Source organism: Acomys minous (genome assembly GCF_964271855.1).
Source record: "Acomys minous genome assembly, chromosome: 15".
Lineage (NCBI taxonomy): Eukaryota > Metazoa > Chordata > Mammalia > Rodentia > Muridae > Acomys > Acomys minous.
The window spans coordinates 98,463,243-98,484,120 of NC_140497.1; the positions used below are offsets into that span (position 1 = coordinate 98,463,243).

At 54.6% G+C, this 20,878-nt stretch overlaps 1 protein-coding gene across 1 annotated transcript; it reads right to left on the reverse strand.

Annotated features, from left to right (window-relative positions):
* Positions 1-524: 524 nt before the first annotated feature.
* Positions 525-14,411, reverse strand: ANKRD52 (ankyrin repeat domain 52). The gene is made up of 28 exons (XM_084758491.1): positions 14,269-14,411; positions 13,852-13,935; positions 13,361-13,439; positions 13,086-13,156; positions 11,763-11,963; positions 11,011-11,098; positions 10,405-10,547; positions 9,948-10,160; positions 9,705-9,783; positions 9,354-9,468; positions 9,115-9,197; positions 8,922-9,039; positions 8,702-8,770; positions 8,155-8,295; positions 7,996-8,076; positions 5,643-5,754; positions 5,400-5,471; positions 4,774-4,975; positions 4,501-4,588; positions 4,259-4,376; positions 3,330-3,549; positions 3,105-3,192; positions 2,918-3,001; positions 2,695-2,840; positions 2,444-2,526; positions 2,177-2,259; positions 1,920-2,011; positions 525-1,668 (listed from the first exon to the last, which is right to left on the reverse strand). Exons 1-28 carry the CDS (start codon positions 14,293-14,295, stop codon positions 1,418-1,420), a joined length of 3,231 nt encoding a protein of 1,076 aa, XP_084614617.1. The 5' UTR covers positions 14,296-14,411; the 3' UTR covers positions 525-1,417.
* Between the last annotated feature and the right edge of the window lie 6,467 nt (positions 14,412-20,878).

A 20,878-nucleotide genomic window follows, 5' to 3' on the forward strand; every position in this document is an offset into this window, starting at 1 on the left:
CCTCTATTCAAGTTCTGTGTCTTGGCCCCTGGCTGAGGTATTGCGCATGAGGAAGGGACACCGAGGAGCAGGATGGAGGGCGTCTGCCGGGACCAGGGCCAGGTGCTACATTTAAAGAGAACACTGCCCTCCTAGTTCCGCCCAGCTCGGCTTCCAGGAGCCTTATCAGTGCAGCTTTGTCTCCTCAATCCATCTCTCCCGTGCCGGGAAGGCAGGGACCGAGCTGAGTGAGCCTCAGTGTCCATCCGCTGCTGCCTTGACCAGCGAGTGCTCGCCCTCCCACTGGAGGAAGGCCTGCTTCCCTAACAGGAGGTCCCTACACTGCCCCTGCCTTTCCCACCATCTTTGGCTTCATATCAGGAGTGACTGGGGCAGTGGGTACTCTCAGACACGACAGAAGGTGGAGACAGACTGGGGGGACAGGGCACGGAAGTCTGGGATTGGGGGACATAGGAGGAAGAACATGGTCCCTACCTCCACTCACATGCAAACACATGCCTGAAACAAAGGACATACGAGGGCTGTAGTTTTGAAATGGGCAGGATATTGACTTGTTTCTCCCCTAAAGAATAAAATGCTTACTTAGACGTTCATGACAAGGCTCAAAGTTCAGGGAGAAGAAGACCACAGAGGGGTGGCCACAGGCTCCCTCCCCAAAAGAAATGAAAAGAAATAAGCAAGGTTAAAGTGCGTGGTTAGGGGGCCAGGTCAGAAGCGGGGGACAGGAGCAGACTGTGGGGGCAGAAGCAGCCCTTGGTTTGCACATGAGGAGCCGGGAGAGCGCAGGATCCGGGCCAGGTTCAGTAGTTGCTGCTTCAAGTGTTTGCATTTGAATTTTAGGGGTGATAGGATATGGGGGGAGCTCTAGGCCCCAGTGCTAAATACCCTCCCCCTCATCCTCTAGCTGCCCCTGAAGGGAGGGGGAACACCCCCAGAGTGCTCACACAGTACCAGAAATTAAGGCTTCTCACTGCTGCAGGGATGGAGGGGCCGAGCAGGGAGGCAGTGATGGGTATGGAAGAAGAGGAGGGGCCTGCCTGGCAGCAGAGGTATGGGGAGGCACAGAGAGGAAAGTCAGAGGGAAGAGTTGGGGGGAGCTGGCAGCAATCAGGGGAAACTGAGAGATGGAGTCAAAGAGGGGGGAGCCAGGCATTTAGCAATCATTTTGGGACACTTGGCAGAAGGGGTTGCCCTGGGGGTACCAAGAGCCTGGGGTGCTCCCTGTGGGTCCCAGACCTCTGCCAGGCCAGGATGGTGTGGCAAGGGGTGAGCAGCTGCTCCCCAGTGCCTCCTTCCCCGCTCTGCCCCACCACCCAGTCGTGTTCTCCTTTAAAGTGCCCTAAATGTTTAGACGTTTTTTTCTAAATAAATAGAATAAGATATCAAGCCGCCGGCAGGGAGAGGGACGCTGGAGGGGCTACTCGGAGTAGCAGCCATCTAGCCCAATGGCGCCATGCCGCTCCTGGCTGTAGGGACAGGAGGCCCCGTGAGGCAGAGCGCCACAGCCACCCACCGTCTTGGCGGCTGCGATGCCGCAGTTCTTGAGCAGGCTGAAGCTGAAGGGGCTGACGGCGTCCTTGGGTGGGAAAGGCTTCATGGTGGAGAGGATCAAGGCCAGACAATCGGCCACATCTTTGTTGGGGGCGCAGGCCAGGGCTGGGGTGTGACCTGTGGGGCCAAGGGGAGAACTGAGGCCCGGGGTCTCCACCTACCCGCCCAGGCCCTGAGCTCTCTAGGCTGTGCAGCGGAACCAAGAAAGGCCCATGGGAAATTTTGAGTGCAAGGTACAGGGTAGCACACAGGACCCAGCACACAGGATGGAGCACACGGGATGCAGCACACAGGACAGCGGACTGCGGTGTGGGAGAGCTCCTGACCCTGCCAGATCCACCTAGGTCCACTAGCCTCCCCTGACCCACCTTCTTCATCCACAGCCAGCACTGTGGCCCCACGACTCAGCAGGGCCTGCACCACAGAAGCTAGGCCGTTCCGGGCAGCGATGTGGAGTGGCCTTAGGAGAAAAGGTAAAGTTGGAACACTGAGTAAGGTGCCAGGAGCCCCTGCCCCGTCCCCCCAAACCCCTGCCCCCCCCCAGGAGCCCCTGCCCCGCCCAGGAGCCCCTGCCCCCCCCAGGAGCCCCTGCCCCCCCCCAGGAACCCCTGCCCTGGACACTCACATCTGCAGCGCACTGTTGGTGGCATTGATAAGGCCAAGGTCTTGGGTTTCTGCCAGGATCATGAGGGCACATTTCTCGTGGCCCTGAGGAAGAGGGACAGAAAGTGGACAGGAGAGAGAGGTGACACACATGCCATCTCACCAATCAGATAGGCTGGTTAGCCCCGGTTTCTGCTGCAGTCTATCCTGTACCCAAGAGCACCCACAGCAGGAGTGGTCCCAGCACCCGAGTCCTCGCCCTCACAGGCGCCCCGGCTCGAGGCAGTACCTTGCTACAAGCCAAGTGAAGGGCAGTGTTCTTGTTCTCATCCAGCACGGTCAGGTCTGCCTTCCCTCGGTACAGCAGGAATTCTAGGAAGGAGACAGGACAGACTCAAGTGCTCCTCTTCAGAAATCACCATCCCACTCAGCACCCTCCTGCAAGCACTGTGAGGCCCTGGCCCCCATACGCCCTGCAGGCAGGGCTGGCCCACCCCACTAACAGCCAGGGGCTCTCTGCCGCGGCAGACCCCTACACACCTACAGCAGCAGTCTGTCCGTTCTCAGCTGCCGTCATGAGCGCAGTGCGGCCAGTGTGGTCAGTGGCATTCACTTCGGCTTGATGCTGCAACAGCATCCGGAGCCCAGAGACATTGTCCGCGAAGGCAGCGGCGTGAAGGGGGGTCCTGGAGGGCCAGAGGAGAATGAAACAGGGTACACTCTGCACGGGCAGAAACCAAAGCCAGAGGATTTTGTCACTCACCGTCCTTTGGCGTCTCGGCTGTTCACAATCTTGGCACCCAGAGCTCCCAGCAGCATCTCTGTGGTGCTGTCCTGGTTATTAATTCTGGGGTGGGGGAGGAAGGATCACCAGAAGCCAGGAGTGAGAGGCCTCCCTACCCTCCGCCCGGGCCACCACACCCTGCCATACTGATGCAGAAGGCACTTACACTGCACAGTGCAAAGGAGTGAAGGGATTTCCCTCCAAGTATGAGAACGGGCTGAGTTCAAGTAACAGCTCCAGACAATCTTCATGTCCTGGGCACAGGGAGGGAAAGCATGGTGAGGGTGAGAAAGCCCTTCATCTGCTCTGTCCTGTCTCTGGCCCTCAGATCTACACCCAGATCCCCTCCTACGGCACACATCCCTGTGCCTGTCAAAGGCCCCACCAGTACCAGTGTAGGAGGCCCAGTGCATGGGCGAGTATCCGCTGTAATCAACACCAGCATCCAGGGGGTCTGTGGAAAGGGCAGCCTGCAGCAGAGTCCGCAGCACTGCAGTGTGGCCACAGGCTGAGGCCAGGTGAATAGGTGTGCGGCCTTTAAAGTCTCGGCACAGCACAAATGCATCATGGTCAAGCAGGGCAGCCAGGCAGTCCTCACAGCCAGTCACTGCCTGCGGGGCAGAGATGAAAGTGGTAAGAGGCCACTCTTTGTCCAGTAGCTAGCTGCTGCGGGCTGGCCCAGGAGCAAGAACAAGAGATAAGAATCTATCCTTATCTCTACACTAGTCCACTGTTAGGGATCAGCAGTTACGTTCCTGACAGAATAGCCAGTCACTCCTGAGGCTCTCAGAACAAAACGCCAGCTGGAGGGTTATTAGACCGAGGGATGGAAACCCTGTGGGTCTGAACGCCAGGCACACTTATAGTCTTGGCTGCTCAGGAAGCTAAGGCTGGAGGATCGCCTGAGACCTGGAGTGGAGGACCAGCTGGGGTGATAGAGTGAGGCCCTCAAAACAGAAAGAACTGCCAGGCAGGTGCTGCAGCACACCTTTAATCCCAGCACTTGGAAACTCTGAGCTTGAAGCCAGCTTGGCCTACACAAGAGAGTTCGGGCCTGGCAGGGCTCCATAGTGAGATCCTGTCTATAAAAGAAGGAAGGAAGGAAGGAAAGAAGGAAAGAAGAAGGGAAGGAAGGAAGGAAAACAAATAAGCCCTGGTCGGGTACCAACAGATGGCATGAGCAAATGAGAGAAAGATAAGGTCACCAGGAGGGGATGGAACAAGTTAGACCCGGAAACTGGGCGGCACTCTTGCTGCCCTGCTGGTGGTGGGCACTGACTCCCACCCCGAGGCCCATCTTATTCCCAGCTGCCCACTCACCCCACGGTGCAGGGCAGTGCGGCCCCGGAGGTCAGCAGCATCGGCCGTGGATCCTTTCTCTAGCAGCAGATGTACACAGTCCACGTGACCATTCATAATGGCCAGCATCAGTGGGGTTCTACAGAATAGGCAGGAGAAAGGATGAGGCCGGTCACTTCTCTCCTGTGTGCTGAGGACCAAGGGGAGAAAGGGCGAGGGTCTGGCAGAGGGGAAAATGTAGTCCATTCCTGGCCCACACTCACTGTCCATAGGCGTCCATGACATCTGTGATGTCAGCACGCTCCCCACTGTCAATCAGCAAGTGCAGGGAATCAGTGTGGCCAGAGGCAGCTGAAAGAAAAGGGAGCCTTTGTCAGGACAGTGCCAGAGGGAAGGCGGCAGGTTCTGTGAAGGCCTAGGGCAAGGGGAAAGCGTTAGGGAGGGGGCGGAGCGGAGGCTTGATGTTTGCGTCCTCCTTGCTGAGCCCACTTCCAGCCCCAGCTGTTCACAGGGATCTGGACATAGGGGACACCTACCAGCAGCATGTAAGGGTGTCCACTTGCGCTTCCGCTCCTTGATGAGGGCAGAGGCGCCGTGGGCCGTAAGCACCTCCACACACTCTGTGGAGCCTCGCTCAGTGGCCAGGAAGAGCGCGGTCCGGCCCTTGTGGTCCCTTACATCCAGATTCACCAGCGTCTCGGCCAGTGTCTTCAGGGCTTCACAGTGACCATTGTAGGCCTGCGGGCAACCAATAGGCACACACAGCTAAGGCATCCCTCTGCCTACCCTGCTGTGGGGACCGAGGGGAAGCTCCAGGCCCCACAAGTTCCTTGGGCTCTTTCCAGACAACCTGTTGCCACATCCCAGGAGAACGCAAAAACAGGGCTGGCAAAGTGGCTCAGTGGTTGAAGTGACCATCTGAGCTCCGTCCCTGGAAGTCACATAAAGGTGGACAGGGATCCAGTCCATGAGACCACCCTCAGATCTACACACACACACACACACACACACACACACACACACACACACACACACACGTGCACACAGATGTAAGCTCTTCTTTTAGAAGACTGCAGGTGGCAAGGACAGGACCACAGGCCTAGCATGCCTGTGGAAGGCCAGGTCACAACAAGAAGGCAACAGGAAAAGATGTGGAACTCACAGCTAAGTGCAAAGGGCTGACTGGAACTGTGCTCTCCACATCCTCCAGGCAGTTGAAGGACATTTCTAAGAGCTGCAAGGAACAAGAAAGTACATGCTTGAGGGACTTCCAAAATGTGGCCCCTGCCATACCCACAATCCCTTAAACTCCCAATTCAACTGTAGCGGACTTTGTGATCACAAAGCTGAAGGCAGACTAGACCCTGTTCCTGCCGGTTCTCCTGGGCTGGGTCCCCAAACATACCAGTTCGAGGTTCTGTCTGTTGCCGTAGGCGGCTGCATAGTGCACAGCTGTGTAGCCCTGCTTGTCCCGCAGGGAGGGGTCTGCACCATTATCCAGTAAGAACTCCAGACAGCTGTGGAGGCAGACAGACTGTGAGGCAGGGGGAGCCAAGCGACGGGGAGCAGAGACCAGGGGCAAGGGAGCCCTGTGGGCCACCGTCCTGCCCACCCGTTCTTCAGCCTTAGCTCTGGCTACGGCTGAGCCACCAGCTCCAACACTGTCTTTATCCTCCATGTTCCAGAGAACACGGGCATATGCTTGGCTCCCCGCCTTGCTGGTGCGTGCATATGCTCCTCCTGCTCCAACCACACCAAGCCTCGCCTAGCAGGCCTGTCTGCTTCTCCCCAGATGGCTGAGGAAGTCACACTCAGACCGTGCGCTGCCCTCTCTGGGGCCTCCTGACCACCTATCCCTGTCTGTCTCTTCTCCGCACTTTTCGGTCTGTGTAGCCCTTACTCACCGCTCTAACAGTGACGGCATCTAGCACTTACTACGCATCCAATGTTGCGTGGCGAGCACCTCTATGAATCCATTTAACTACTATAATTATTCTCAGAGCTAGAGCTGAGAAAACTGCAGCAGACGGGACAAAGATCCTTTCCACAGTCAGAGAGCTGAGCCTCTCCGGCGTGTTTTCTGTCTTTCTTTCATTCTTTTCTTTTCTCTGGAGGTGTCTCTGGGCAGCCGTGGCACTCAGGGCTCAAACTCAGAGATCCATCTGGCTCCTGGCTCTGCACCCTGAGTGCTGGGATTAAAGGCATGAGCTACCACGCCCAAGAGGCAAGGTTTCTCTGTGTAGCCTTGGCTGCCCTAGACTTACTTTGTAGACCAGGCTGGCCTAGAACTCACAGCGATCCACCTGCCTCTGCCTCCCTGAGTGCTGGGATTACAGGCATGCAACGCCACAACCAGCAAAAAATAAATTTAATCACACACACAAGTCAGGGTTGAGACTACTTCCCTACGGCTCACACTCAGTCCGTCCCACTACCAACCTCTTACATCAGTGAGTAAGAAGGTTCTTGTACCTATTTTCCCAATAAATGATTCAGAGCTGTTTTTGAGACTTAAACTTGTTTGTGTGGTGTGTATGTATGGTGTGTGTGTGTGTGTGTGTGTGTGTGTATTTTCAGCAGTCAGTTCTCTCCTTCCACCACACGGGCCCCAGGGGTCTGGAACTCAGGTCACCAGGCTTTGGAGCGAGCGTCCATGCCCTTGGTGCTATCTGGAAGGCCGTGTGGCTGGTTTTTAGAAAGAAAACAATTCAGTATAATTCATCTTGACGGTGCTATGTAGTCCAGGCAGCTTCCTAACTCGGCTGGTGGTGGGCTCTATGATTTTCAGGTGGGCTTTCTGACAGCTGAGACAGAATCTGCCCACAGCACGAAGTGCACTAGAGCTCACTCACCTCTCCCGCCTCAGGCTCTCGGGTGCTAGAGACAACAGGCTAAGTCAGACACCCAGCTACTTACTTTATTATTTTCTTTTGAAAGGGTCTCACGTAGCTCAGGCTGGCCTCCAATTCTATGGCAGAAGCCTGTCCTTGAATCCCCATCTCTCCTTAATCCTTTAAACTTGCCTCCTAAAGGCCAGACCCACAGATGTGTGCTGCCAACCATACCCAGCTGGTGTTTCAGATTCTTAAAAATGAAGTTTACTGAAATAAATTTCACCCATTCATTTATGTCAGTGGTGATCTAGGCCAATGTCATGTTTTGATGTTGGGAACTGTTTGAACATTGCACTCTACTGCCAAAGCTCTGAGGTAATTCATCTGTTCTGTTTCCTTCTGAGAGACAGGGTCTGGCTGGATAACCCTGGCTGACTTGTGCCTCACTGTGTAGCCTCCCGAGCGCTAGAATAAGTTGAGCTCCATGGCACCCGGGCCAATTCCTCTTTCATTCTCAGTACCAGCCAGGAGGTGGCTCAGTGGCATACCACCTGCCAGATCAGTCCCCAGCACCCCAGCAGCTAGAGCAACACTTGGAACAGGAAGTGTAGCTGCTTAGCTAAAGCGTCCTGTGTGTGCAGCTCTCCAAGCCTTCCCCTAGAGAGAGGAGCTGTGTCTCCATTGTCTTTCTCTCTACACAGAATGCCCTGCACACGTCTCACACCGCTGGCTAACTGACTGACGAGGCAGCACTGGCAGAGATTCAAACGGGTGGGAGAATGGAGGGCCGGGGGTGGCACCGCGGGGAGGTGACGCCAACAGGTTGCACTGCGGGAGGGTGACCCCAACAGGTCGCACTGCGGGAGGGTGACCCCAACAGGTCGCACTGCGGGAGGGTGACCCCAACAACTGCTTTACACTCACAAGAAGGCCTCCTTCCTGCGGGACTCCTTCAGCAGCTCATCCTCATCAGCATCGTGGCTGGAGGCAGTATGGGATTCCGCCCTGGTATAACAGAGGAAAAGAGGTCAGGGCAGCTCAGGGAGGTGCGAGGGGTTGAGAAGAAACAGATGTGAGCCTCACCTCCGGTAGGTGTCGGAAGCAGCAGCGTAGTGCAGGGGAGAACAGCCTTTACAGTCAGCCTCGTTGACACCCGCCCCAGCGGTCACCAGTGTCACTGCGCACTGGTAGCTACCATTAGCAGCTGCATAGTGCAGTGGGGTCCTGGAGAGCACGTTAGGAACAGGTGAGAAGCTCAGGGACAACACCAGATGTGCAGTAAAAGGTGCACATAGCATCCTCCTTGCTCCACCCCTCCCCGCTTGGTTTCTCAAGACAGGGTCTCTCTGTGTTAGCCTTGGCTGTCCTAGACTGGCTTTGTAGACCAGGCTGGCCTGAACTCACAGCAATTTGCCTGCCTCTGCTTCCCAAGTACTGGGACTAAAGGCGTGCGCCACCACCGCTCGGCTGCTTTTTTTTTCCTGAGATAGAGTTTCTCTGTATAGCCCCAGCTATCCTGGACTTTCTTTGTAGACCAGGTTGGCCTCTGCCTCCCGAGTGCTGGGATCACAGGCGTGCAACACCACGCCCAGCTTCACCTGCTTCCCTGCCCCCCCCCATATTAACCCACCTTCCAAATTTGTCTCTCCTTCTCAGGTCAGCTCCACTGCTCAACAGCAAATTAAGACATTCCACATTCCTAACAGGAAGACCACAGGAAGTGTGAGAGCCTTGAAGCACGGCCACCAACCCAGGGAGGTGCTGAGAGGTCAGGACTGAACGGTCTCTACTGTGATGGCAGACAGTGGGCACCCACACCCTCGCCCAGATCACGAGGCCCAGGAACGCACCCTCCAGAAGCAGCAGCGTGAAGGCAGGTGCGGCCAAGGCTGTCAGGTGTGTTGATGTCAAACCCAGCGGAAAGCACATGCTCATTGCTGAGTGAAGACACGATGCTATACAGCTGACCTGGAAGAGCACACCAGGCACATTGCATCCAGGAGCCCTGAGCCGCCTCCCCATCACCCACCAGCCAGCACATACCTGAGGAGAGAAGCTTCCGGCAACAGTCAGAGAATCCAAAGAGAACAGCTAAGTGCAGGGGAAACATGTCATGGATGCCGCGCCTGGGAAGAGGGTCACGGACTCAGCCCTTGAGGAGGGACTGGTCACAGAGCTCTTTCCTGTGGCCCACCACCACCCTAGGAGTCACATTCCCTTCAGTGAGCATCTTTGATGTGAACATTATGCACAGACCTGACGTGGTCCAGAACCTGACTCACCGGGCGGTGTCCGCGCCATTGGTCATGAGAGTGCTGATGAGCAGCTCGTGTCCGTAGCGAGCAGCCACGTGGAGTGGCGTGTTCCCGAATTTGTCAGCACAATCAATCTCACTACCTGAGACAAGGACACACACACAACCCAGGCAGGCCTCAGCTAGTGACCATTCAAGTGCTATTGCACGGGGGATGAACTGAGCATTCTTCCCCATGCACTATGCCCCGAGGAAGCCTCAGACTGGGAAAGGCAGAGTTCCAGGTGCCTACTCTGAGGGGAAGGTGGGGCAAGAGGAAGGCAGGGTTCTAGGAATGAGCGCTCTGGAGGGAGAGTGCACAGAGGCTCCCATTGCATACCATTCTGAATAAGGATCTGGGAACGTGTGAAACGGCCATGGATGGCAGCCATGTGCAGAGGGCTTTTCCCTTCTTTGCTCTGTGGGAACAGGGAGGTGGTCATTAAATGCAAAGCACTGTCTTTTCCCCCTTTGATGAACACATCAACAAGAACAGGAATGTTGTACAGACACTAAAGTCCTTAATCGCCCCAGAAGACCAATGGGTGATTCCCCCGCAATGTGGTTGGAGGCCCAGAGGTACCTGGTAGTTGACATCAGCCCCATTATTGACCAACAACTCTAAGCAGAGCGCGCCATTGGTGGAGACAGCCGCCACGTGCAGTGGTGTGAAACCCTTGTCATTTGGCTGGTTCACATTGGCTCCTGCGTTCACTAGTTCAACAGCCACAGCGTCCTGGCCCAGGTAGCAAGCAATGTGCAAAGCTGTGTTTCCAAAAGCGTTGAGCTCATCGATCTGCATTCCCAGGAGTGAGGGCACAGATTATCGGTGTAAACAAAGTTGGAAGAAGCCAACTAAACCCAGGACCCTAAAAGTCCTGCTGCCTCAGCCCCTTCAGTGTTCTGATCAAAGAGTGCCGGGAGCAGCTATGTAACCTGAGCCTTAGTCAGACCCTTTCACCCTCCTGAAGCCACCCCCACAGCCCCAACACTCCCCGCCTCCGTCCTGAGCCCCCAGACCCAGTATTTACTGCTCTGACCTCGGCCCCCATCCGGAGCAAGTATTTCACCACTTCAATCTGGCCGCTGGCTGCAGCCGTGTGGAGCAGCCCATATCCCTTCCGGTCTTTACAGCTCAGGTCAGCTCCACGTGCCACTAGCAGTTTCAGGACCTCTAAATGGCCTACGAAGAAAGGAAAAAGAAAGGTGGACGGGGCCCGGGGGTGGCGGTGCACACCTTTAATCCCGGCACTCGGGAGGCAGAGGCAGGGAGATCGCTGTGAGTTCGAGGCCAGCCTGGTCTACAGAGTGAGTCCAGGACAGCCAAGGCTGCACAGAGAAACCCTGTCTCGAAAAACAAAACAAAACAAAACAAAAACAAACAAAAAGAACAGATACTGGCCAGGTGGTAATGGTACATGCTTGTAGCCACACACTTGGGAGGCAGAGAAAGGTGGACAGTGACCCGAAATGCCCCAGGCTCCTCCCTCAAAGGCCCCAAGCTCCTGCCCCAAAAGGCCTCAAGCTCCTCCTTCAAAAGTGCCAAGCTCCTCCCCTAAAGGCCCCAGACTCCTCCCCCAAAGGCTACAACTCCTTATTCCAGCCCTGGGGGTCCTAATTCCTCCTTTTCCTACAGTGTCTCTCACCTAGGAAAGCCGCCCAGTGCAATGGCTGCCGCTCCTTTTTATCGCAGACATTCAGGCTGGCCCCCTTGTTAAGGAGCAGGTTCACCGTCTGTTCGAGGATATAAAAGACACAGTGACAGGTTCACACCCTCGACCCAGGGAAGGGCAGAGGCCCCTGATCTCCTGAAAGGGGAGGGCAGGTTGGCATCCTGCTTCGTGTCTGCAGTGAATGCCTCTGCTGCTGAACACAACACTCAGGAGAACCAGTGGGGAAAGTGGGACCAGGCACAAGGAGATGCACTGGGTAAGGGAAAGTCGAGGGTTGCCTCAGGTGCTCTGCTGGCTCTCAAAGTCTTCTGAGTCTCTGGAAACGTGCTGGACCATATCAACTTTCTCTTTACAAAAAGGTACCTAGGGCCAGGCATGGCAGGGTGCACGCCTTAAATCCCAGCACTCGGGAGGCAGCGCAGGCGGATCGCTGTGAGTTCAAGGCCAGCCTGGTCTACAAAGCAAGTCCAGGACAGCCAAGACTACACAGAGAAACCTTGTCTCCAAGCCTCCCCCCCAAAAAAGAAAAGCACCTGTAGAGCCCAGTTTGGTGGAGCACAGCTCTAATCCCAGCAGTGGGGGGGTAGGGGGCGGGGCACAGAGGTGGGTAGCTCATTTGTGGGATGCTCAAGCCCTAGTGTCTGTGTAACTGTCTGAGCGACTCCTCGTCAAGCAGGCCCGGAAGCACATCACGGGTGAGAGGGAAGGAAGGGAAAGGCTCTCACCTCAAGATGCCCGCTGTGGACCGCGTGGTGCAGAGCGCTGCGTCCGCTCCTGTCAGCCACATTGAGGCTGCTCAACAGGGGTGCCAGAGCCTCGGCACACTTAGTGGCCCGGTTGGCAGCGGCCACATGCAGTGGTGTCTGCCACAGTTTGTCCCGGGCATTCACATCAGCTGAATGTGCCAGCAGCAGCCCCAGCACCTTCTGTGGAGGACCAAGGGACAAGAGAAGACAAGAGGGGGCAGAAGGCAGGCGTTGGCGCGGCACGCACCGCCCTGCCTCCTAGCAGTCTCTCCAAACCTGATGTCCTTAGAGCTTAACCTTCTTTGCTTTGCTGAGGAGAGCAAAGATCTCTTCCTCAAGCCACCCGCCATCTATCCAGTCCTCAACCCAGCTCCTGAAAATCTTCACTCACACTTACATCCACCCTAGGCAAATTCACACATCCCAAGCCCTACTTCCAGGAAAAACACATGCTCCCGCTATGTTAATGGCAAACACACCCTCTCCTGAGCCCCTTCCATAGGAACCAAAATCATATCTATTACTCCAATAAACAAACATACAGGCTAAAAATCCAGCCTGAAACGCCCCTCTTAAACACATCCCACACAGCTGGGCGTGGCGGCGCACGCCGTTAATCCCAGCACTCGGGAGGCAGAGGCAGGTGGATCACTGTGAGTTCGAGGCCAGCCTGGTCTACAAAGTGAGTCCAGGACAGCCAAGATTACACAGAGAGACCCTGTCTCGAAGAAAACAAAACAAAACAAAACAAAAACCCCAACCAACCAACCAAACAAACAAACAAAAACACGCCCCATATCATCCCTATTGGCCTCAAGCTCTCCCCAGTGGCTGAAGCCAAGGAAGTGATGTAGGATCCAACAAGAGGTCCTTTCCTCCTTCTTTCGTGTTGAAGGCATCATAGTCAGCCCCTTACACATTCAACTTAAATGTTGCTGGGGGGAGGGGGGGGCCGCGGACGGACACAAGAATCACTACCCAGCACCCCATCACAAGGAGAGAAATCTCAGTGCCCAGAGGGGCATCATCAGCCTTAAGGTGGCCCCCAGGGAGGGATGACTCACTCAGGCCTGGCAGCAGGGCCCCCGCAGTCTGCCAGCCCAGTGTTAAGCTCTCCCTGACGTCACATCAGCTGGCAGCACTCAGCCCCCCCTCACCAGCCAGTTCTAGGGGCAGGAAGGAGGGGCCAATCCCTGGTCTCCTCCCTGCATGGGGCAGAAACAGTCTACAGGATAGAGGACTGAGTTTCTGCGGCCCTTCATCCTTTTTGGGAGGGTGAGATGAGGTGGGGGGGGTCTGTACCTCGTTTCGGGAGGCTGCAGCTCGGTGGAGAGGGGTCAGCCACAGTGTGTCCTTAGCGTTGACATTAGCACCTGTGTAGACACAATATGTCCTACTTTGTTGAGATTTGAGAGGGTGGGGGTAGGAAACCAGTGATCAGAGTGGGAAACACCTGAACGGACCGACAGACAGACAGACAGACATTCCTGGACCAAGCACCAGCAATCGACCCCCTAAGGATACGAAGAGGCCTCTACCCTCCCTAGGTGCAGCACTTTCCAGCTCCCCGCTTTCACCTGACATCAGTAGCAACTGGAGGATGGGGACATCGCCTACGTAGGCAGCAGCATGCAATGGGGTTCGCCTCTCTTGGTCCTGGAAAAGCAGAAAAGAGAAGCATCTGTAGGAAGAAATGATCCCGGATGCCGGTTCGAGGGTTCTGCAGGGGCTTAAATCCCAGCATCCTGGGAGGGTGGAGTCAGGGCCACCGACCGAGCAGCCTACTCCTTCTTCCAGGAGTGGTGGGGGCGCTGCAGACCCCGGTGGTTGAGGAGAGAACGCCGTTCTTTCTGGGCATCCCCAGAACCCGCGGTCCGCGCTCCATCCCTGCCAGCCTCAAATGCGGAGCAGGCTCCCGTTTCTGGGAGCCTGCAGTTTCATCCGGAGGAGCGGGGAGGGGCGGGGGGGGAAGGAGGGGGAACACGGAGCCGCCCCACTTGTGAGGAGGGGTCCCGAACACCGGAGGCCGGATCCCGGCTCGCCATCCCACTCCCCGCTCCCAACTCACCAGCACATTGATGTTCTCCTTCTGCGAGAGGAGGGAACGCACTTCCTCCACATCTCGGCTAAAGATGGCCTGGACCAGGGGCGGCTGCAGGGAGAACCGGCCGTCAGGGAGCGGGCCCGGGCCAGAGCGGAACCGGGAGGTGGGGGAGCGCTCAGGATGGAGGGGGGCGTCGCTGGAGGGGCTCGCCTACGGGGGGAGGTGGTCCCGGCTGCAGCGGATCCCCGCGGCGCCCCCCACGGCTCGCCCGGTCCCCAAGGACACCCCGGCTCCGCGGCGGGGAGCGCGGCGTTGGAGCGCGGCGGGAGCCCCGGGAACCCCGGGCTCGGGCCCAGTCTAGGCCGCACATCCCCGGGCTCGCGTGGCGACGGCGGCGCCGGGCCCTGGGAGGAGGAAGTGGGGAAGGGCGGTAGGGCCGACCTGGTCCGTGATGCTGAGGATCCCCATGGCCCGGCCCAGGCTCCGTCCGCATCGAGCTCGCGGCGGCGGCGGCGGCAGCGGCGGCGGCGGCGGCTCCACCGGGGACACGGGGCGGCCCAGGCGGCGGCTGCGGCGGCGGCGGCGGCGGCTGCGGGGAGAGGGCGGCCCCGCCTACCGGGGGGCGGGCGAGCGGGAGCCCGCAGCGCTCCCTGGCGGCGAGCCTGGGCCGGGCCTCAGGGCGCTCCGGCCCTCTGCCCAGCGCCACGGCGGCCACGGCGGCCTCGGGCGAGCGGTTCGCGGCGGCGGCGCGCGGGGTCCTCTCTCTCCCTCCGTGCAGCCCGGCGGCCCCCGGGATCCCTCGTAGGGACATGGCGCGGACGACTCCGGGTTCGTTTCCTCCCCGCCACGTGACCCCCAAACTCAGGACCAAACTGGAATCCAACCCCCAACCCACCAAGCTCCGGCGGAGCGGACGCCTCCGGACCGCACTGTCATGCCCAAGGCACCCAGGGATGGTGGCAAACTCCGAGTGTGACGACCTGAGGCTCACATATGGCTCACACACTGAGTACAGGGAAAACAGCGAGATTGCTAAATTGCGGAGAAATCCCCAGGAAGACTCCCGCTTCTGGAGACCTCCACCGAGGGCAGGACAAGCACCAGCTTCCGTAACTACCCCAGCCAGCTTAGGGCAGCAGCGAAAGTGCTGTAAGCGGGGGAGCTCCCCCTAGCCCACCAGGGACAACTGGACGGAGGGAAAGAGAGAAAAGAAAAGTGGAGACTGGTAGGCTGGTACAACTTACAAAAAGATGATTTAGAGCCAGGCATGAATCGTGCCTAAAATCCCTGCACGCTGGACGCTGAGGCAGGAGGAAGATTCTATGTCCGAGAGCCGTCTGGGCTACATAATCCTAGTTTCTTTTCTGTTGCTATGATAAACACTGACCAAAACAACTAAAGGAAGGAAAGGGTTTTACTTCACCTCACATTTCCAGGGCACAATCCATCTTTGAGGAAAGTCCTGGGCCACCTGCCTAGGGATGGTGCCGCCGCCCACAGTGGGCTGGGCCCTCCTCTATCAGACATTGAGACCCTGTTGGGGCTGGAGAAGCGGTTCTGCTAGTTAAAGAGCACTGAGCATCCTTTCGAAGGGACCAGATTCAAGCCCCGAAATCCACAGAGCAACTCATAGCGATTTGTAACACCAATTCCAGAGGATGTGGTAGGTAAAACATCCATACACATGAGATAAAAAAGTAAGCCGACCGTGGTGTTGGGTCTCTGTGAGTTCAAGGCCAGCCTGGTCTACAAAGAGAGTCCAGAGCCGGCTGGTGGTGGTGCAGGCCTTTAATCTCAGTACTCCCGAGGCACAGGCAAGCGGGTCTCTGTGAGTTTGAGACCAGCCTGGTCTACAAAGAGAGTCCAGGCTATCCAGGGCTCCTCAGAAAAACAAAGAAAGATTCCCCAGGCCCCACATAAAAGCCAGGCACGGCAGTTCAAATCTGTAACCCCAGTGCCGGGAGGTGGCAGAGATAGGCGAGGCCTGGGAGATCACTGGCCAGTTTAGTGAAGTATCCGAGTTCCAGGGTTAGTGAGACTCTCTGCCTTTCAAAAAGAGTAAGGAGGAGGCTTAACAAGACGACTCAATGAGTAAATACGCTTGCCGCCAAGCCTGCCGACCTGAGTTCAGTTCCCGAGGAGCACATGGTGGAAGGAGAAAACCGAGTCCTACAAGTTCTCCTTTGACTTCCACACATGCACTGTCCCCTCCACACATGCATGTGCGTGCACACATGCACACACATACACACATGTGCCCGTACACACATACACACACACTAATTAAATAAACATAATTTTTAAAGCTAAGGTGAGCTAGGCATAGTAACACATGTCTTTAATCCCAGTGCTTTAGATAAGGAAACAAGCAGAGCTGGACCTGGTGCCGCACGCCTGTAACCCCAGCACTCGGGAGGCAGAAGCTGGAGGATCTCTGTGAAGCCAGCCTGGTCTACAGAGGGAGTCCAGGACAGCCAAGGCTACACAGAGAAACCCTGTCTTAAAACACCAAAATAATTAATTAATTAATTAATTAAAAAATTGGAGCTCTTCCCACATCACTCAGGGTTGTGTCACGTGAACAATAAAAGCAATAGCACTATAGGAGCTAATTCTTTTTGTTGTTGTTGTTGTTTTGTTTGTTTTTTTGAGATAGGATTTCTCTGTGTAGCCTTGGCTGTCCTGGACTCACTTTGTAGACCAGGCTGGCCTCGAACTCACAGCGATCCGCCTGCCTCTTCATAACTGAGTTTTTAAAAACACTAAAACTTCCCACTACATAGCACTCTGCCTATAAGTAAATAAATAAATAAGCAAATACTCTCCGGTGACAGTGCTCCATCCCCTAGACAAAACCCAGAAGATCTAAGGGTAGTAGCGTGAGCCTGTATTCCCAGCACTTTTGAGGCTAGTGTGGTGAGTTCAAGGTCAGCCTGGGCTACCTAGCACCACTCTGTCTCAACCCCACCTCATAATCATCATCATCATCACCACCACCATCATCATCATCATTTGGGAAAGGAGGCTGAAGAAATAGCTCAGCAGTTAAGAGTGCTTGCTGCTAGCTGTTTCTACAAAGGACCCAGGTTTGGTTCCCAACACTCATGTAGCTGTTGTCAACTGTCTGAGCTCTTCGGGTACTACTTGCACTTGCTGTGTTTACATGCATGAGGGGTTGGTGATTTAGCTCAGTGGCAGAGCGCTTGCCTAGCAAGCGCAAGGCCCTGGGCTCGGTCCTCAGCTCTGGAAAAAAAAAAAAGAAAGAAAAGACAAAATACATACATGCGTAAAAACATTCATACGCAAGAAATAAAAATAGGGGGCTGGAGAGATGACTCAGCGGTTAAGAGCACTGTTTGCTCTTCTAGAGGTCCTGAGTTCAATTCCCAGCAACCACATGGTGGCTCACAACCATCTGTAATGTGATCTAATGCCCTCTTCTGGTCTATAGGTATACATGCAAATAAAGCATCATAAATAATAAATAAATAAATAAATAAATAAATAAATAAATCTTTAATAAAAAGAAATAAATTCTTTCAAAATTATTTTTAACTAAAAGTAAAAGAGGCTAGGGTTGGAACTCAGTTGGTAGACTGCTTCTGTAGCATGCATGGAGGTGCAGGATCAACCCTCTGTGCCACAGGAGACAGGTTGTGGGGATGTAATCCCAACCACTCAGGAGGCTGAGGCAGATGGATGTCAGGTTTAAATTCTGTCTGAGCTTTGGACTGAGTTCAAGGTCAGCCTGGGCAACTTAATAAAGCCCTGTCTCGAATTAAAAATCAAAAGAGGGCCAGGCGGTGCCTTTAATCCCAGCACTTGGGAGGGAGAGGCAGGCAGATCTCTATGAGTTTGAGGCCAGCCTGGGTTACAGAGAGTTCCAGGACAGCCAGGACTACACAGAGAAAATCTGTCTATAAATAAATAAATAAATAACCCCCCAAAAAACAAAACAAAACTAAACTAAATAAAAATAAAAAGAGGGGGGCTGTCGAGATATCTCAGCGGTTAACAGCACTGTCTGCTCTTCCAGAGGTCCTGGGTTCAACTCCCAGCAACCACAATGGTGGCTCACAACCATCTATAATGAGATCTGGTATCCTCTTTTGGCATGCGTGTGTCTGTGCAGACAGAACACTGTATACATAATAAATCAATAAAACTTTTTTTAAAAAATCAAAAGAGGAGCTGGGCGTGGTGGCGCATGCCTTTAATCCCAGCACTTGGGAGGCAGAGGCAGGCGGATCGCTGTGAGTTCGAGGCCAGCCTGGTCTACAAAGCAAGTCCAGGACAGCCAAGGCTACACAGAGAGACCCTGTCTCGAAAAACCAAAAAAAAAAAAAAAAAAAAAAAAATCAAAAGAGGGCTGAGGGAGCTGGAAAGACAGCTTATCAGGTAAGAGCATTTGCTGCTCTGGCGAACACCAGAGTTGGTTCCAAGTACCCACATTGGGTGGTTAGCAACTGCCTGTAATTCCAAGTAATCTGTCTGATGCCCTCTTCTGACCCCCTCAGGCACAGGCACAGGCACTCGTGTGATGCATGCCCCTCCCCGCCCCCCATGGTGATGGCACCTTCTCAGCACTCAGGAGGCAGAGGCATAGAGAAACCCTGTCTGGAAACAAAACCAAACAACCAACTAAAAATAATAATAAAAATGAAACAGATCTCTTTTCTTGTTTTGTTTTTTGTTTGTGTTTGTTTTTCAAAAGTGTCTCTCTGTGTAGCCTCGGCTGTCGGGGACTCACTTTGTAGACCAGGCTGGCCTTGAACTCACAGAGATCCACCTGTCTCTGCCTCCTGAGTGCTGGGATTAAAGGTGTGCGCCACCACACCCAGTGAAATCTTGATTTTGATTCACAGCATTACAAATTTGGAGGGGTGGGGGGAGGAAGTACCACACAGAACGTATAAGTGTTGGTTTTGGTTGTTGCTGCTTCTTGCTCAGTTGATTATCAAAGCCTAGAAAATCAGCATCAGGGACCAGGATTTTGTACCTGAGGAGGAGGAGGAAGGAGGAGGAGATAGACATTGAACAAAGCTGGGGTCCCAGGGACCCCAGGGCTTGGGTGTTTTCTGGGCCACTGGCTGCAATGGGCCTTCCGGAGGGCCTAGACTAGGATCTAGCCTGAGGAGGAGGCGAGTACACACCAGCCACTGCCCAGAATAGCTCTTCGTAACCTGAGGAATTGGAGACCTGGCTCAGAAGTGGAGGTGACCGGGGTGACTGAGACTGATCTCTGGGCAGATGGAAAGAGAAAGGACTAGAGATTGTTCTTCAACATTATGTGGAGCAAGAAAGAGGATTTCCCAGGAAGGAAATAAACGGTTTAATAACACTGACACAGCTGGGGTTCTGAGGGAACGTAAGGCGACAGGATGAAGCTGCTGGCAGAGGCCAGCTATGCGGCTAGTCCTGAATTCAACTTCTGGACTGATATTTGTGGAACGTCATGGGGATGGTGACACATACCTGTAATCCAAGCCCTTTGGAGGTAGATGTAGGAGCGTCACAAGTTCAAGGTGAGTTTGGCTATGAGTTCAGGTCAGGTTGGACCACTAAGACCTGGTCCTTTTTTTGTTTGTTTGTTTTGTTTTGTTTTTTGAGACAGGGTTTCTCTGTGTAGCCTTGGCTGGCCTGGACTTGCTTTGTAGACCAGGCTGGCCTCCAACTCATAGCAATCCGCCTGCCTCTGCCTCCCGAGTGCTGGGATTAAAGGCGTGCGCCACCAAGCCCGGCTTTAGACCTGGTCTTAAAACTCAGAAATTGTTCCAGGCCAGGTGGTGCACACTCAGGAGGCAGAGTCAAGCGGATCTCTGTGAGTTCGAGGCCAGCCTGGTCTACAAAGTGACTTCAGGAAAACCAAGGCTATGCAGAGAAACCCTGTCTCAGAAAACCAAAAAAGAAGAAGAAAAAAAAATAGGGGCTGGAGAGATGGCTCAGAGGTTAAGATTACTGGCTGTTCTTCCAGAGGTCTTGAGTTCAATTCCCAGCAACCACAAGGTATCTCACAGCCATCTATAATGAGATCTGGTGCCCTCTTCTGGTGTGCAGGTATACAAGCAGGAAGAAGACTGTATACATTATAAATAAATAAATCTTTTAAAAAATATAATAAATTGGGTAAACCTGGTCTCCTCTCTCTTCCTCTCTTTTCCATCCTCCCGCAAGGATGGCCTCAGAGTAGACTGACCTCAAGTTCACCCTTAGCGCTGAGATCCAGGCTGTGCAGAGCCAAGCCTGATTTGCCTGTTGTTCTTTCCTCCTTCTGATAGAACAGGCCCCAGCCCTTAGCACGACTGACCCCATGATGAAAGTGCCATTCAGGCCATAAGACTCAGCACATAGACAGCACATCCTGCCAAGCTGAAAACAAAGGCCTCATCCAGTGATGGGGAAGAGTCTCTAAATGAACTAGCCTTGCTTTCTGGTTTCTGTATTTCCACGTCTGGCTGTTCTTGTTAGCGGAAGCATGTCAACCAGGACGTTTTTGCTTTGTTTTGTTTTTAAATGTATACCGTGTTCTACCCAAATGTACGCCTGCAGGCCAGAAGAGGGCATCAGATCACATTATAGATGGTTGTGAGCCACCATGTGGGTGCTGGGAATTGAACCCCGGTCCTTTGGAAGAGCTGGCAGTGCTCTTAACCTCTGTCTGAGCCATCTCTCCAGCCAACCTGTGCTCAGGGTGAGCTTTTTTTTTTTTTTTTTTTTTTTTTTAGTTTTTCAAGACAGGGTCTCTCTGTGTAGCCTTGATTGTCCTGGACTCCCTCTGTAGACCAGGCTGGCCTCCAACTTACAGTGATCTTCCTTCCTCTGCCTCCTAAGTGCTGGGATTAAAGGTGTGTTCCACCACTGCCAGGCTCAGGCTGAGCTTTTTAAGCACAAAAACCATGTCTGGAGGGGGCTGAAAGGTCCTGAGTTCGACCATCTAGTGCCCTCTTCTGGCATTCAAGAGTAGAGTACTTGGGCTGGAGAGATGGCTCAGTGGTTAAGAGTGCCATCCTGCTCTTCCAGAGGTCCTGAGTTCAATTCCCAGCAACCACAT